Source organism: Anolis sagrei, chromosome 2 (genome assembly GCF_037176765.1).
Source record: "Anolis sagrei isolate rAnoSag1 chromosome 2, rAnoSag1.mat, whole genome shotgun sequence".
Classification (NCBI taxonomy): Eukaryota; Metazoa; Chordata; class Lepidosauria; order Squamata; family Dactyloidae; genus Anolis; species Anolis sagrei.
In genome coordinates this window covers 184,477,097-184,494,298 of record NC_090022.1, presented here as the reverse complement: position 1 = coordinate 184,494,298, position 17,202 = coordinate 184,477,097, and the positions used below count along the sequence as shown (strand labels likewise).

Below are 17,202 nucleotides of genomic sequence, written 5' to 3'. Positions count from 1 at the left end.
ACTTCCAATGCACTTTGGAAGGTGGGACAATTTCTCCTTAAGACATAGGACCCACAGAATGCACCAGGCCCAGAAGTGCTTTAAAAACACACACAAACAGAGAAATGGGATGTGGCTACTCTAATTTGGGATAAGGAGGCTGCATCTGGAAAAGGAAAATTCTGGTTATTTTCACCCCTATCGCTGCACATCAATCAGGCAGAAAATGAACACGAGAACGATGTGTCTTATGGACTACACTTTTGTCCTTCTCTCTAGAGCAGTGGTTCTCAAGCTGTGGCTCCCCAGATGTTTTGGCCTTCAACTCCCAAAAGTCCTAACAGCTGGTAAACTGGCTGGGATTTCTGGGAGCTGTACGCCAAAACATTGGGGATTCACAGGTTGCAGTGTAGGGGAGACGAGGATAGTTGATGCAAATATCTACATTCGTTTTAGGTTGATAAATACCTATATATTTACTTTCTATTTTAAGAGTACCAGGCGCATGTTGTGTTTGTACTGTCTGTTTTTGATAAGGCCAACTGGCTAATCAATAAAATTGTTGTTCTTGTGTTACACAGTTTTCATCTACTGAAAGAAAAAAGGCATACAATAGATGCAATAAATAAAATAATTGCACATATAAAGAGGAGGGAACTAGGGACATTAAGTTGTGAAATTTTATTGATAATAGTTTGGATTTTTTGCAACATATATTTTCTGTGAAACCTGAAAATGAAGAGACTAAAAATCAAGAAAGTAAGCCTTCCTGAACCCATAGGAACAAAAGCTAAAAATTGAGACATAGGCCCCTTCTACATATAATCCAGATTATCAAAGCAGATAATCCACATTATCTGATTTGAACTGGATTATATGAGTCTACGCTGTCATATAATCCAGTCCAAATCAGATAATCTGGATTTTATATGGTAGTGAAGAAGGGGCCAAAGAGTATCAAAACATAAATTCTAGAAGTTAGGCATTTTTCACTTTTCTAATTAAAGGACCTTGGTAACCAAGTATCAGGTTAGTATATAAACTGCCGTCACAGTGTTGTGGCTACAACATGCTACGCAACTGGGAAAATGGTTGTTATGGAAGCCAGTGAGTCTAATCTGCATAGTGGGTACAACCTCAACTGACCTTATGCAGCCAAAACTCTGCTGGAAACAATCAGGATTATTTTCTATGGCAAATCTAATGGTGCAGACGTGCCTTGAAAAGTCCTGCTGTTTTGAGAGAGGCACAGCACATCTCAAGTCGCACACAGGTTTTCATTTTAGCCTCGGCCTCAAAACTTCTGATTAGCACACCATCTCCTGTTATGACTTGAATGAGGGAAAGAAGCTGTGGGTGGTGGTGTTATTAACAAAATTCCAATCCCCATCAACCATAATTAAAAGACCACAATTCCCTGGGTATTATTAAAGCCACCTTCGAGTTAGTTTTCTGAATGCGTACTTTCCTCACTCAACAGCCAAATCCACAAGCAAGACCCGAACAGCTATGCACAGGGTTCCTCATCTCCTGTGAGATTAAAAAGGCAAAATATACGAATTCCTTCACTGACTGGCTAGAGTACACAGACTTTAGGACAAGCCTTCCTTCCTCATCTGTGCCTAATAAACTAAAGTTGTGACATGTGAAACCAATGTAGTGACATGGCCTAGGATAGTGTCTGTTTCAGAAAGAATCAAAGTCACATCTGGCTAGGAAGGTTCACATTATATCTTCTACATAACCGCTTTGAGTCTCCGTGTAGAGAGAAAATGTGGGGTATAAATAAACATAATAATCATAACAACAACAACCCACAACTCGGGCCTGCAGTGAAGATAAAACAGGTATGTTTCCCTAAGTCCCAAATAGCAAAGCAACTTACAAGGTATTCTGCGCTATGAAAACACACTCAGATGCAGAATTCAGCATCTTCAAAATCTAAGGTGTCATTTGAAAAGAGCAAGTTTCCAGGTCGCTTTGAGAAACTGTCCAGTTAATTTCAGAGAGTGGGATGTCTAAGAAGGATATTTCATGTTCCCAGGGCAGAGGGGAGCAATGTGGTTACTTGTTCAATCTGCCTGATTTATTTTGGAGAAAGAATACTTTTATTTATCTGTTGTGTTTTGCTGTTTATTCGTTCAGTCGCTTCCAACTCTTTGTGACCTCATAGACCAGCCCACGCCAGAGCTCCTCATCAGCCGTGGCCACCCCCAGCTCCTTCAGGGTCAAGCCAGTCACTTCAAGGATACCATCCATCCACTTTGCCCTTGGTCGGCCCCTCTTCCTTTTTCCTTCCATTTTCCTCAGCATCATAATCTTCTCCAAGCTTTCCTGTCTTCTCATTATGTGGCCAAAGTACTTCATCTTTGCCTCTAATATCCTTCCCTCCAATGAGCAGTTGGACATTATTTCTTGATGTATGGACTGGTTTGACCTTCTCGCGGTCCCGGGCACTCTCAGAATTTTCCTCCAGCAACACAGTTCAAAAGTGTCTATTTTCCTTCGCTCAGCCTTCCCTAAGGTCCAGCTCTTGCATCCATAGAGGATATACCACTGCTTTAACTATGTGAATCTTAGTTGCCAGTGTGATGTCTCTACTCGTCACTATTTTATCGAGATTGGTCATTGCTCTCCTCCCAAGAAGTAAACATCTTCTGATTTCTGTTTTTCTTTTAAGTACACTGAAATCTGCCTATAACACTCATTCATGGCAGTTGCTCTACTCCGAACTCAAGAAGGGAAAAGGGAATGTTGGTGGACAGGAAAAGAGATTTAAAGATGGGCTCAAAGCCAACCTTAAAAACCCTTGCATAGACACTGAGAACTGGGAAGCCCTGGCCCCTGAGCGCTTCAGCTGGAGGTTAGCTGTGACCAGCAGTGCTGCAGAATTTGAAGAGGCACAAATGGAGGACAAAAGAGATAAATGTGCCAAGAGGAAGGCGTATCATTTCAGCCCCGACCGGGACCGCTACCTGGAAACCAATGCCTTCACTGCGGGAGAAGACGCAGATCAAAAATAGGGCTCCACAGTCACCTACGGACCCACCAGAACACTGATCCTGGAAGACTATCCTACTCACCCAATGAGGATCGCCTAAGTAAGTAAGAGCTTTGGCAAGAGAGTTATTTCTGGCCAAAAATGTGTGATCCATACATCCAGCTGTATAGAGATGATGTTATAAAAGAGCCAACTCATCATTTGAGAAAACACTGATTGGCTTGGCCTTGGAACAAAACCAAAAACAAGCCTGAATAGACAACACTAAGTGTGCACAGCGTAGTGCTAAAGAACTTATGCAACTACAGTTGCTATGGTGGTGCATGAAAGCAAACCTCATTTTTATCCTCACAGCTTTCATAGGGACCAAGGCAGAGGCAGTGGGTTGGTTACTTCCAGACCAGCCCTATATCCCAGGAAACCATCCCAGGTTTTCTGTTTATCCCAGATTATCTGTCAATGCAGACTAATATAATCCAATTTAAAGCAGAAAACCCGTGGTCAGATCCTGGGATACAGGGCCTGTCTGGAAGGGCCCCTAGAATGGAAAAGCTGCTGAAATCATCACTATGCACAATAATGTTTCTGCTCAATGTAGAGTACCTGCAAATCCGATGTGACAGCATCAAGGCTTGCCAAACACCTTGGCTACAAGCAAGCAGAAGTGATATAGTGTCATATGGGTATTATTTTGGATTTACCACTGTATATAAAGGAAGGGGGGAAAGCTAAAATAATCATAACAGAGTTGCTGTGAATTTTCCGGGCTGTATGGCCACATTCCAGAAGCATTCTCTCCTGACGTTTTGCCCACATCTATGTCAGGCATTCTCAGAGGTTGAGAGGTCTGTTGGAAACTAGGCAAGGGAGGTTTATAGTTGGGAGTCCAGGATGGGATAAAGAACTCTTGTCTGTTGGAGGCAAGTGTGAATGTTGCAATTTCAACAGAAAGGCAGAAATGAACAAAATCTGGCAACCAGTATTTAAAAACTCTAAAATAGGAACAATAAATAAAGAACACTCAGAAAAGTGGGGAATTCCAGACAAGAAAGAATCAAGGCCAGTTAACACCCCCCAGGCAGCAACCAGCCAGGTTTTGAAGCTGCAAGGCCACTAAAAGCTAATCAAGGTGGCCAATTGCAACATTCACACCTGCCTCCAACAGACAAGATTTTTTTCTCCCACCCTGGACATTATTCCACAGATATAAAATCCTCACTTGCTTAGTTTTCCTCCAGTCATTTCTTCACCAGAGTTTTCTGCCCAGCATGTCCAGAAGTGATACAATCATGCTCCCAATTTCAGGATCTGGCTTAAAAACAGTTTAGGGTTGTGTGGAGTAGTGTGAAGCAAGGAAAGCCAAACCACCATAGTTTCATGGCAGCTTGTGTGAGAGGCTTTCCAAAAGGCTTCAGGAGCCATCAAAAATCATCCCAGGGGCTGCAGTTTTTGCACCTTTACTGTAGATCGTCACTCCAGTCTGTCAAAACTTTCACCAAGAAATAGCAGCTAAATTAGAAGGAACAACTCAACAGATGTTCCACTTGTACCAAGCACAGAAGGATATTAATCACCTCAAGGACACATTTATATTTATCCTGGGTCATCTGCAACTTATCCAGCAGTGCCAAGTGGTGGCCATTCCCACTGTTCAGAGGACTGAGATCAAAGTGAAGGCGTTGGAGGTATGCTATCCCCGTATCATTTTCCATCTCTGAAGGATTCAGAATATTTTCCCCTGGTATCTGACAGAAAGGAGATAGAGGCAGACCCTTGTAGGGGTGGAAAGAAAACTTGACTTGATCTTGGAAAGAAAGAAAGAAAGAAGGAAGGAAAGAAAAGCTCACCAAATAAAAAGAGACAGAGAACAAAGAAGCCATTAAAGCTAATTAACAGAAGTTCATTTCAGAAGATGTCTTCTAAGATCGAGAAGAGTCAGCTCCAAATCTCACTATACATTCTTACAATAATGCACACTGTACCTTGAGAGCCAATAAGCCAGCGTTTCTCAACCTGGGGGTCACGACCCCTGGGAGGGGTCGTGAGGGGTCACCAAAAACCATCAGAAAACACAGTATTTTCTGTTGGTCATGGGGGTTCTGTGTGCCCAATTCTATTGTTAGTGGAGTCCAGGATTCTCTGAACTATAAATCCCAGTAACTACAACTCCCAAAGGTCAAGGTCTATTTTCTTCAAACTTCACTAGTGTTCACATTTGGGCATATTGAGTATTCGTGCCAAGTTTGGTCCAGATCTATCATTGTTTGAATTCACAGTAATCTCTGAATGTAGGTGAACTACAACTCCAAAACTCAAGGTCAATGCCCACCAAATCCTTCCAGTATTTTCTGTTGGTCACGAGAGTTCTGTGTGCCAAGTTTGGTTCAATTCCATCGTTGGTGGAGTTCAGGATGCTCTTTGATTGTAGGTGAGCTATAAATCCCAGCAATTACAACTCCCAAATGACAAAATCAATCACACACACACACACCCAACCCCACCAGTATTGAAATTTGTGCCCAATTTAATCCAGTGAGTGAAAATACACCCTGCATATCAGATATTTTCATTACGATTCATAACAATAGCAAAATAACAGTTATGAAGTAGCAGTGAAAGTAATTTTATAGTTGGGAGTCATCACAACACGAGGACCTGTATTAAGGGGTCGCGGCATTTGGAAGGTTGAGAACCACTGCACTAAGCAAATTCAAGGACAATCTTAAAGTGACAACAGTGGTCCCATTACTTCAAATGTGAGTCTGCCTCAATAATCTCTAGAGAGGAAGTCTTTAAGTTGCTTTCCATTTATGGTAGCCCCATGGAGTCCTTAGGCAAATTATACAAGATTTTACTAGGTCCTTTCTCTGTCCATACAAACTGCCATTAAATGGGTGGAACCATGGGGCAAAGGTTAACAAAAAAGTAACCAGGAATAGGAAATAGCAAGAGATGCAACCACAAGGAAGTTGTGATAGTTCATGAAATGATTTGTGGTTAAAGAAGTAGTGGTGAAGGTTCATGAAGAGTTAAATTTATAAAGGTATGCAAAAACTATTCCAAGAAGAGAACTTCAAGAGCCTGGAAGTGACAGCCGAAAAAGGCGACTCAAATAAATGATGAAACTTCATGGAATGGAAAGGGAACAGGAATAGATTAGATGTTTAGCCTTCCTCCCAGCCCCACTGCAAGATTTAAGTTTCATTTGGTTATTACATTCATAACTCCACTTTCCTCCAAGAATTTCATAGCAACATACACTGGATTCTCGGCATGGGGATTCCTCGAAGTGACAGAAAACCAATATAGAAACTGAAGGAGCAGGATGCCATAATCAGAATTCACCTATCCTCTGAGTGTCTGAGCAGCCATCAATTTCTCTGCAAGTGGTGAAGAGCAGGAACACAAACACTTTATTTGCTCAGCCAGGATAGCTTTTAATCACTTTTATAATGTTGTCTGATTTTATGTTTATTGATGTTTGATATTGCTTGTTTTTTTATGCTTCTTTTAACCTGTTTTGTTGGGAATGTCCCTTTGTAAGCCACCCCAAGTCCCTTCAGGGAGATGGAGGCAGGGTATAAACATTAAGTTGTTAATATTATTATAACACTGCTTGGAATTAACTAGTTCCAAATTTCTGTAATTATATTTGTAATATGTATAAGTAATTCCTCTTTTCTAATAATGAAGGTATAACTATCATATTAAGATTGCAACTCATGAAGGAATAATTTAACTCTTTTTAATGCATAATGTTCGTTACTTGTACAGTTACAGGGATGTGGTTTGTTGAAGTGCTCGAGAAAGACATCTGCTGCGTTCTTAATTGATATTCCATCTTCTACATAATTATTAAAGGAACATTAATTCTGCCCTGCTTTCTGTGTGGCCAATCATACAGTGGCCAAGCACACAATTAAAAGGGGCTAAACAACTTCTTAAAGGCACCAAATGGGCAAAATGACCCATGGCGCATACTAAAATGTGCCTTAAAAATTTCTAAAAGACAACAAATGGGCAAAGTGGCCTCTGGCACACATTAAGGAAATTCTAAACAACTCAAAAAGGCACCAAATGGGCACAGTAGCCCCTGGCACACACTAAGGAGACACCAAACAACTTCAGAAAGGCACCACTGTGCTTCATGTGGTCACCTCATGTTTTTGTAGTGAGGACCTAAATCCTCTAAAGCAGTGGTTCCCAACCTGTGATCTGTGGACCACCAGTGGTCCACAAGAACTGATATACGTTTCACGGCCTCACCGTTACTACACCGTTTCATAGTATCGAGGCTTATTAAATTTGGTTTTCTGTGAGTGAGCAGATGGCAACTACTGGGTGGCATATATTCTGTATCAGAAACTAGAGCTGATGTGATCTACCCAATATAATTTTCTGAATCAGCACCCCAAATAACCAAACTGAATCTAAAGTTGACCAAAAACTGAGTAGGAACCCTTTTGGTACTAATGTTGGGGAGTGGTGTCTAACCAAAGCGGTCCCTGATCAAGAAAAGGGTAGGAACCACTGCTCTAAAGGCACCCGTTCCCATCTGATTTGGGAAGCTGAGCAGGAATCACTCTGGTTAGGACTTGGATGGGAAACTGCCAACAAATGCTAGGTACTGTAGACTACACTTTAGAGGAAGGAAATGGCAATACCACCTCCGAGCATTCCTTGCTTATGAAATTCATGGAATTGCCGTAAATTGGCAGGCAACTTGAAGGAAAACACACAGTGAGAAATGATAAGGTGAGTAAGAGGAGGACATTTTTTTACCAAGTCTTATAGGATTTAGGAGTGTTCCCTTTAAAATAATAATCCAAAATAGTTTGGAAAAAATAAAACAGAAAATGGGTTGTTGTAGGTTTTTCCGGGCTATATGGCCATGTTCTGGAGGCAAAATTGCCTCCAGAACATGGCCATATAGCCCGGAAAAACCTACAACAACCCAGTGATTCCGGCCATGAAAGCCTTCGACAATACATAAAACAGAAAAGTTACTTTAAAAAAAACCTAACTGTAATGCTATTTGATTACTGGGAGAAGTCTTTGCACTCTAAGAGTAGAGATGTGATACTACAGGTATGCAGAGGTCTGAAGGGGCAACGCGAAACACAACACCATGTGCCATTGTAAAATATTTAATCAACAGTGGTTGGCAACCTCAGATTTCCTCTGCGTATTAAGTCTCTTTCCTCATCTGCCATGGAGAGAGGAGAGGAATCAAGCCGCAGACAACCAGCATCCCTTCCTTACAGCAGAGAAGCCCAACAGAGAACCCAGGCACAATCTGTGCTACTTGCTCTGCTTGAATTATCCGGCCCACCAGATGGCTCAAATTAAAAAGAAGGGGAAAAATGAGTGTGTTTTCCAACCTACTTCTCCAGGCTGAGAAACAGAGACTATCTGAGTAAATAGTTCTATGGTACTAAATAAATGAATACCAGGACAACAACAGTACGTGCAAACTATTCCAGCAATCCTAGATTGCAACATGTGGCTTCTCTGAAATCACAGAGATTCCTGGTAGGGGGGGAAACCAAAAACAGAAGGGAGGAGAGGGAAAGAGAGAGAAACAGAGAGGGGGACATAAAAGGGGCACAGCAAACAGTGGATTCCGGGTTCCTAACAGCTTTAGCAGCAAGAGCAGTGCCAAACATAAGCTTTTCATGAAAATAGAAAAACAAATACAACCCCACACTAAGCATAAACCCCGAACCCAAAACAACAAAAGAAACCACTGAATCTCCCATTCAGAAAAAAAAACAGTCACATGTCTACAATTGAGAATGTACTCAAATCCCTTATCTTAATGCCTAGATTAATGCCTAGAAAGTAACTTAATTTCCTAGATTAAAGGCTTTGGCTTGTCATGGATTTCCTGCATGAATATAACAAACAATTTAGAGCATTGTTTCCCAAAGTTTCTGAATCTGAGCCCACTTCTAAATCTCTGCTACTTTGGAGATGGGTTAAGAAGGAGGAGGCATGGTCCAGACCAAGCATCCCCAAATGCATACACAACTGTACGAGGCACTATGAGTAAATTTTGGAATTAATTACATAGAATCATACAGTTGGAAAGACCACAAGTGTTATCTAGTCCAACCCCCTGTCATGCAGGAAAAGCATAATTAAAGCACCCCTGACAGATGACCATCTGGCCTCTACTTAAAAACCTCCAGAAAAGGAGACTCCATCACATGCCGAGACAACATATTCCACTGGCGAACAGCTCTTACTGACAAGAAATTCTTCATAATGTTTTGGTGGAATCTTTTTTCCTGCAATTTGAATCCATTGCTCCATGTCCTGGTCTCCAAAGCAACAGAAAACAAGGTTGCCCCCTCTTCAGTGTGACAACCTTTCGAATATTTAAATATGGCTATGATGTCCCCTCTCAGCCTTTAAACTCTCAGCCAATAAGCAATGTACCTGTATGCTGAATACATGAAGCCTGTAAGTAAATCAACTATGTTACTTTTAACAAAGACTACTTATTTTGGTCTCCTGAGAGCATGATTTAAAAGCAATATATTTTATGGAAGAATAGATTAATTGAAATAACACTGCTATATAATTTGTGCATTGGTATATCTTTGTTCATAATAGTTTAGAGAGATAACCCGGTATATATCAGTCTAACAACTGAAAAGCCTAATTTGCCTTCCATGAAACTAGTAGATATGTATAACTAAGGAGAAGATTCACTCAAACGAGTATTTAACAGGAAGATCATACTTTACAAAAGGGTTGTGATTATCCCAATAGTGTGAATACCACTTAATCTCCAAAAGAGTCACACTTCCAAAAGGCTATGGTGATTACTGGTTTTCCAAAAAGTTATGATCTCTAAAAGGTCATGCCTTCCCAAAAGAACCAGAGGAACAGAAAGCAAATAATAATAATAATAATAATAATAATAATAATAATAGTAATAAGAAGAAGAAGAAGAAGAAGAAGAAGAAGAAGAAGAAGAAGAAGAAAAGGGGGGGGGGTCTAGAAAGTTACTTTTTCAAAGAACACAAGAACAAATACAAGCCCAAGCCTGAGCCCATTGTTACCATTGCCATTGCAATTTCAGGAGTAAAATGTTACACAGAAGTTATTCAGAAATTACTAAATGGTTGGGCTTTGACTTATGTCTTCACATAGACATCAAAGCTCTCTAAGCTGCTGCTTATAGTAGAAAGCACATCTAAGTAGGGATACCACACATACAATTAAAAATATAATGTTTGCCACCAGTCACCCAACAAAGGGAGTAAAAGTATAGTAATTTCATTATGCTTCAAAAACTGCAAAGAGAAAGGTTTGACAAGAAAGAGAGAGGAAGAGAAAGGGAGAGACAAGAGGTGTATGTGTGAAGAATTAACTCCAAGTATCATGGTGCTTTAATTATACTACCTTTAGGTTCCAGGTTGGGGAAGGGAGAGGAGGAAAATTCAATACAACTTGCAGCTACTTACGATGCAAGCTGAGAGAGATGTTGATGGTCCACTCCTCCACGAAGCCCTTCAGGTTGGGGATTTTGGCACATTTCAAGATAGTTTGGGAGGAACTGTCACCAACATGAACCCAGCACACCGTGTCCTCGACGTAGTTAAAGTCCATGGCTGTGGTCTGATGCGTGCTGGTAGGAGTTATGTTAGGGACAGAGCCACCATTCAGGTAAGTAGCCATGATATTCTGCGAGTTAGCAATGAGCAGGATGGGAGGTCGCTCTACTGGTTCTGGGGGAAAACAAGACACGATAGAGAAGTGAGATTTAGGTACAAAAGCATGTGTGTTTCTTAAGAGATCTACACATCTTAGCATGAGCCCCAGAAAATGTAACCACATAGAGGAGACCTCGGAGGAACAAACTGCAAAAGAGCATATGATATGGAAAACGTATCTGCCTGCTATGCTGATCTCAAGGTGCCCTTCGACACAGCCATATAATTGAAAATATCAAGTCAGAAAATCCCACAATATCTGTTTTGAACTTGGTTACCTGAGTCCACACTGCCATATATTCCAGTTCAAATCAGACAATGTGGGATTTTATTCAGCTGTGTGGAAGGGGCCAAAAAGACCAGGAAAAAAACACACGAGGAGAGATTTAAGGACAGGAGAGAACAGGAGACAGACTATTGCATGGAACAGTGTATCCTACTGACCACCACCACAAAAAAAAAAAAAAAGGATTTATATACTTCTGTGATGAAAAAAGAAGCAAATCATGACAAATTCAGGATCATCACCAGCAAGGTAACTTTGCTTACTGGAGCCAGATGAAGGGTTGAGGATGTTTTATGTCCTTAGAGGAACCAAGCATGCAACTTCCAACATGAAAGAATCATAGAGTTGGAAGAGACCTCATGGGCCATCCAGTCCAACCCTCTGCCTAGAAGCAGGAATATTGCATTCAAAGCACCCCTGACAGATGGCCATCCAATCTCTGTTTAAAAGCTTCCAAAGAAGGAGCCTCCACCACGCTCCGACGCAGAGTGTGGTGCTGAACAGAGATACAGTGCAGGGAAAAAGTAAACATTTGACCTTTTTTTTTTTTTTGGGGGGGGGGGGGGGGAGTCTCAAGATATTCTAGTCAGTGCCCATGTGAGATCAGTGTCTGATATATGCTCCCCCCGCAAGTAAGTTTTCCAAATTCTGATAGCAGGCAGATCATATATATCTGCAAGATGCTGAAGAAGATACTAAACCAGACTTCTGCAATAGATAGAGATAGAGAAATAGAGGTGTTTCATTAGAATAGCAGTGAAGATCCACAGGGCTGAAAAGGACACAGCTGGGATTAAGAATCCATCTCTTACCATTCTTAGCTTTGCAGGACTTGTGATCAGGCTGGAGCAGATACCCCTCCACGCAGCTGCACCTATAGGAACCATCATTGTTGGTGCATGTTTGGCTGCAAGTGCCGTAAACAGTACACTCATCGAAATCTGTTCAGCGGGGAAGAAAAGGTAGGGGAGAATTGCCTTAGAAAAACATCCAACCAAAACATAGAAAATAAACGTTGCAGGACAATACTAGTAATAACAGTTCTAGAATATTGAATGTTGCAAAATAACCTCTTCAAAATCAGGGCAAGCCATGAAATCACCTGAATATTATCTTGGTACCAATTTAGCAGATTCTGTTCCCAAGTAAGAGGTTGTTGAGTGTGGAAGGCTCCCATCCAAGGCTACAACCCACAGGGATGTTTCCCTATGTAGGCAACTCTTGAATCAGATGAGAGCTGCTCCTGTTCAACTCTCACTGATTTCACTGAGGGCCCTTCTACACTGCCATATAATCCAGATTATCAAAGCAGCCAATCCATATTGAACTTGATTATATGAGTCTACACTGCCACATAATCCAGTTCAAAGCAGATAATCTAGATTTTATATGGCAGTGTAGAAGGGGCCTTCTAAAGCCATCATTCTGAAGGATTTAGGTACTAAGATGTGAGACCTAACAGCACATCTTAAGAGGTAATTCGAAATGTGCCCATGTCCCTTTGAATGTTAGAGGTGTCCAACAATCCCATATCAGTGGGTTGTTGTAGGTTTTTTTTGGTCTATATGGGAATGTTCTAGAGGAATTTTCTCCTGACGTTTCGCCTGCATCTATGGCAAGCATCCTCAGAGGTAGTGAGGTCTGTTGGAACTAGGAAAAGGGGTTTATATATCTGTGGAATGACCAGGGTGGGACAAAGGACTCTTGTCTGTTGGAGCTAGGTGTGAATGTTTCAACTGACCACCTTGATTAGCATTTGATGGCCTGGCAGTGCCTGGGGCAATCTTTTGTTGAGAGGTGATCAGATGTCCTTGTTTGTTTCCTCTCTGTTGTTGTGCTGTTGTAATTTTAAAGTTTTTTTTAATACTGGTAGCCAGATTTTGTTCATTTTCATGGTTTCCTCCTTTCTGACGTGGTGGTTGTGAGAGTGGTCCAGCATTTCTGTGTTCTCAAAAAATATGCTGTGTCCAGGTTGGTTCATCAGGTGGTCTGCTATGGCTGACTTCTCTGGCTGAAGTAGTTTGCAGTGCCTTTCGTGTTCCTTGTTTCGCCCAAACACGAATCAAGGAACATGAAAGGCACTGCAGAGTACTTCAACACAGAAATGCTGGACCACTCTCACAACCACCATGTCAGACTACACAGAGAAGTCATTGAAATCCACAAGCATGTGGACAATTTCAACAGAAAAAACCTACAACAACCCAGTGATTCCGGCCATGAAAGCCTTTGACAATACAATCCCATATCATTTCTGGGTCAACCAGAGGTTTCTTTGAGAAGGAAAAACAACCAGGCAGCTGCTACAGCTAATTAATATGACACTGATAAAATTCTAATGAAAAGTTTGACACCATCCACAGAGAACGTATTTACTGAAAGACATCCAGCTGCTATGAAATATATGCATTAAGAATTCAAATTGCTCGCTGAAGAACTCAGAGCACTAACTTGGTACTTTATAAAATCTCTCAAGATTGACACAATGTCTAAAAGCTTGAGCACAATTAGTTTAAAAGCCCCAATAATTCTACAACCGATTTCTTTTGACAAAAATTATGAAACAGACATGGAAAAAAACCAGAACCATTGGGCAGAAACCGATGGTTTCCATATACTGTAAGTGGGTTTTAGTCCAAATCCTAAGCAGTGGTTCTCAACTGTGGGTCTCTAGATGTTTCGGCCTTCAACTCCCAGAAATCCTAACAGGTGGTAAACTGGCTGGGATTTCTGGGAGTTGTAGACCAAAACACATGGGGACCCACAGATTGAGAACCACTGTCCTAAAGGAACATTCTGGATGAGGAGGGGGTCAGCACCACGGATAGCTCTTCTGAAGTTCAAACTAAACCCTCAGTACATTCTACTTATCATACTGGCAGGAAAGCCACCAACCACCACTGGATACAGCCCAATTGTGTTTTTCCCCTCTCTCCCAATGGTTGTTCTAAGAGAGTTGCCTTTCTTTTGTGACCTCTCCTTTTCTATTTCAAAGTCATCACTTACCTTTGCAGCTTTTCCCATCTTCTGCCAGCTGGAAAGAACTGTTGCAGTAGCACATTGGACCATTCAGAGTTGGGACGCAATGATGCTGGCAACTCATATCTGTACAGTTTTTTGAAAGCTCTAAAAAAGAAGAAGAAACACACAAAAAAAGGTGAGCCCCAATCAGTCAGGTACTGGAAAGGTGATTTGGTGAAGGTAATTTCATTAAATCTAGGCTTACAACATGCATGTCCTGGATTTCTCTTTTGAATTAACACAAAGAAATCCCATATCTCTGAGATAAACAACCATACAAGAAATGTCAATACACATTCTGTTCTTCTGTGCAAAGAAAACCCCCTTATGACTTGTCGAAGGCTTTCATACCCAGAATCACTGGGTTGTTGTGAGTTTTCCAGGCTGTACGGCCATGTTCCAGAAGCATTCTCTCCTGTCGTTTCACCCACAACTATGGGTGAAACATCAGGAAAGAATGCTTCTGGAACATGGCCATACAGCCTAGAAAACTCACAGCAACTCAATCTTACGGCTCTTTATTATGTACAGTAGTCTCTCAGTTATTGGGATTGGTAGGCCTGGATAAATATAGTTTCTGGTTGCTTGGAAGTTACTATTAAAATAGGCCTAATTAACACCATACCCCATGCTATACCATACCATAAATCAGGCATTGACTTGATTTAACACTGAAATACAGTAATTAAAAGCAAATAAGCAGTAATTAAGAAAAATTAAGACAAACTTAACTTGTAACAAGGTTTTACTGTATTATGCACAAAGAGCTTTGTGAATGCAGTATGCAATTTTAGTTAAATGGCACTCGATAACCTTTTGCTGGTTGCTTGTGAGTTCCTTTTGACTGAGTTCCTATACATTGAGAGCCTATTGTGTGTGTGTGTGTGTATACACACACATATACATATACATACACACTCTCTCACACACACACACACACATATAAATAAAAACAGTAACAGACTAAGTTTTCCTTATGTGTCTAGCAAATGCAAGTCAGGGGATTCTTCTTTTTTCTAGCTACTTTCAATACAAGTACTTTAAATCAAAATTGCTTAGGACAACAAAAATGGCATGCTCCATATGAATGAGCACCTCTACCTCGTAGTCAGAGTTCAGTTGCACAGTTCAACAACTCCCATTCAGAGAATAGGAAAGTGAGAAGGTGGTGGTGAAGGTTTTTCTGTACATAATCCTCCAATATTATTCTATCTGCATTTCCCCATCTGTCATAACACCAACTGAAACTTGTTCAAACATATACCAAGAGATACACTAAGAAACAGACAAACATGTACACTAGATTTCAAAAGTGAAAGTTGAAAACTCTCAAAAATATTGTTGTTTTGTGTCTTCAAGTTGTTTCCAAGTTATGGTGACCCTAAGTAGTCCTATCACGGCAAAATTTGTTTAGAGGGAGTTTGGCTTTCTTCTTGGGCTGAGAAAGTATGACTTTCCTACAGTTACTAAAGGGCTTCCATGACTGAACCATGGTCTCCAGAGACATAGCCCAATGCTCAATCCACTACACCAAACTGGCTTTGCTCAAGAAGCTGCTAGATCACAAATGTCCAATGAAGTATTGAGACCAGAGGACTCGCAATTATTATCCCAAAATCCTCTGCAATCTTGGAAGAGCTCTCAGTAATACTGCTTGTTTTATGTAGTACTATGAATGTAGCAGTCTTGAGAAAAAAACACAACTAACTAAACAGGACCATAAATGTCCCAAGTTTATTTCTTTATTTGCTATATTTATACTCAGTCCTTCTCACCGCGAAGGGGACTCAAGATTGGCTTGCAAGTAGGTTAGAACTGAATGCCGCATAAAACAGATATACAAATGAAAAACATATGCATTCAAAACCATAAAATTAAAAAATCTAAGCATTTAAACCAATTATTAAAACCACACAATCCAAAATCATAGTCCATGAGCCATTCCAGTCATAATTCCACTTGCTCCATATCACTTATTGATCTGAATTTATTGGTCCTACAGCCATGTTTTAAATTTCTCCCTAAAGGTCAAGAGGGAAGGAGCTGATCTGATTTCACTGGGGTGGCAGTTCCACAGCCAAGGAGTCGCCACTGAGCAGGCCCTGTCTCTTGTTCCCACCAAGCACGCCTGCGAAGGAGGTGGGACCGAGAGCAGGGCCTCGCTGGATGATCTTAACCTCCGAGATGGTTCATAGAGGGAGATACATTCAGACAGGTAAGCTGGGCCAGAACCGTTTAAGGCTTTATAGGCTAAACCCAGCACTTTGAATTGTGCTCTGTAGCAGACTGGCAGCCAGTGGAGCTGACGCAACAGAAAAGTTGTATGTTCCTTGTATGTCGCTCCAGTGAGGAATCTGGCTGCAACCTGTTGGACCACTTGAAATTTCTGAACAGTCTTCAAAGGCAACCCCACGTAGAGCATGTTGCAGTACTCTACTTGGTATGTAACAAGAGCGTGGACCACTGTGAACATGTTTGGCTTCTAAAGGTACAGACGCAAACGTTTTAATTGTGCAAAAGCTCCCCTGGCCACTGTAGAGACCTTGGGTTCCAGGTTCAGTGATGAGTCCAAGATCACTTCCAAGCTGCAAACCTGTGTCTTCAGGAGGAGTATAACCCTATCCAGCACAGCTGTAACCATATCCCCTGTTCGGCTTTGCAACTGACCAGAAGCACCTCTGTCTTGTCTGGATTCAATTTCAATTTGTTTGACCTCATCCAGGTCATCACCGCCACCAAACACCAGTTCAGGACCTGAACAGCCTCCTTAGCAGCAGGTGGAAACGAGCAATAGAGTTGAATGTTATCTGGGTACAGATGATACTGAACTCCAAAACTCCTGATGATTTCTCTCAACAGCTTCATGCAGATGTTAAAAAACACCGTCCACTGGGACTTACTGAGTGAGGCAGTACTGGTTTCTAGATTCTTACGGAAGTATCCTCTCTCACGTATTTTCTCCACCAAATGAACCAATTACAAATATGTTGCCTAATTATTCATTTATATGGGTCTGAAATTGCCCGACATCAGAACTCTTAGAAGTTGCATATTAGTGTCGCATGCGTCCATGCATAGATGTATGCATAATTAGAGAGCTAATTCTCAATGGCTGCTCCCAGATTCTGGCAATTTTTCAGGCAGTTATATAGGAAATCATAAAATGACAATACATAGCATTAGGGAGGGTT

The 17,202-nt window shown here is 41.2% G+C and overlaps 1 protein-coding gene across 3 annotated transcripts in view; it reads right to left on the bottom strand.

The window, feature by feature from the left end:
• Positions 1-17,202, bottom strand: part of LRP1 (LDL receptor related protein 1) — a 439,797-nt gene that overhangs the window by 229,008 nt on the left and 193,587 nt on the right. For all 3 annotated transcript variants that reach the window (XM_060763011.2, XM_060763013.2, XM_060763012.2), the window contains 3 exons: positions 13,997-14,116; positions 11,803-11,931; positions 10,456-10,719 (listed from right to left, as the gene is read on the bottom strand). In XM_060763011.2, the coding sequence (XP_060618994.2) occupies positions 10,456-10,719; positions 11,803-11,931; positions 13,997-14,116 (513 nt within the window). The remainder of the gene's footprint in view (positions 1-10,455; positions 10,720-11,802; positions 11,932-13,996; positions 14,117-17,202) is intronic.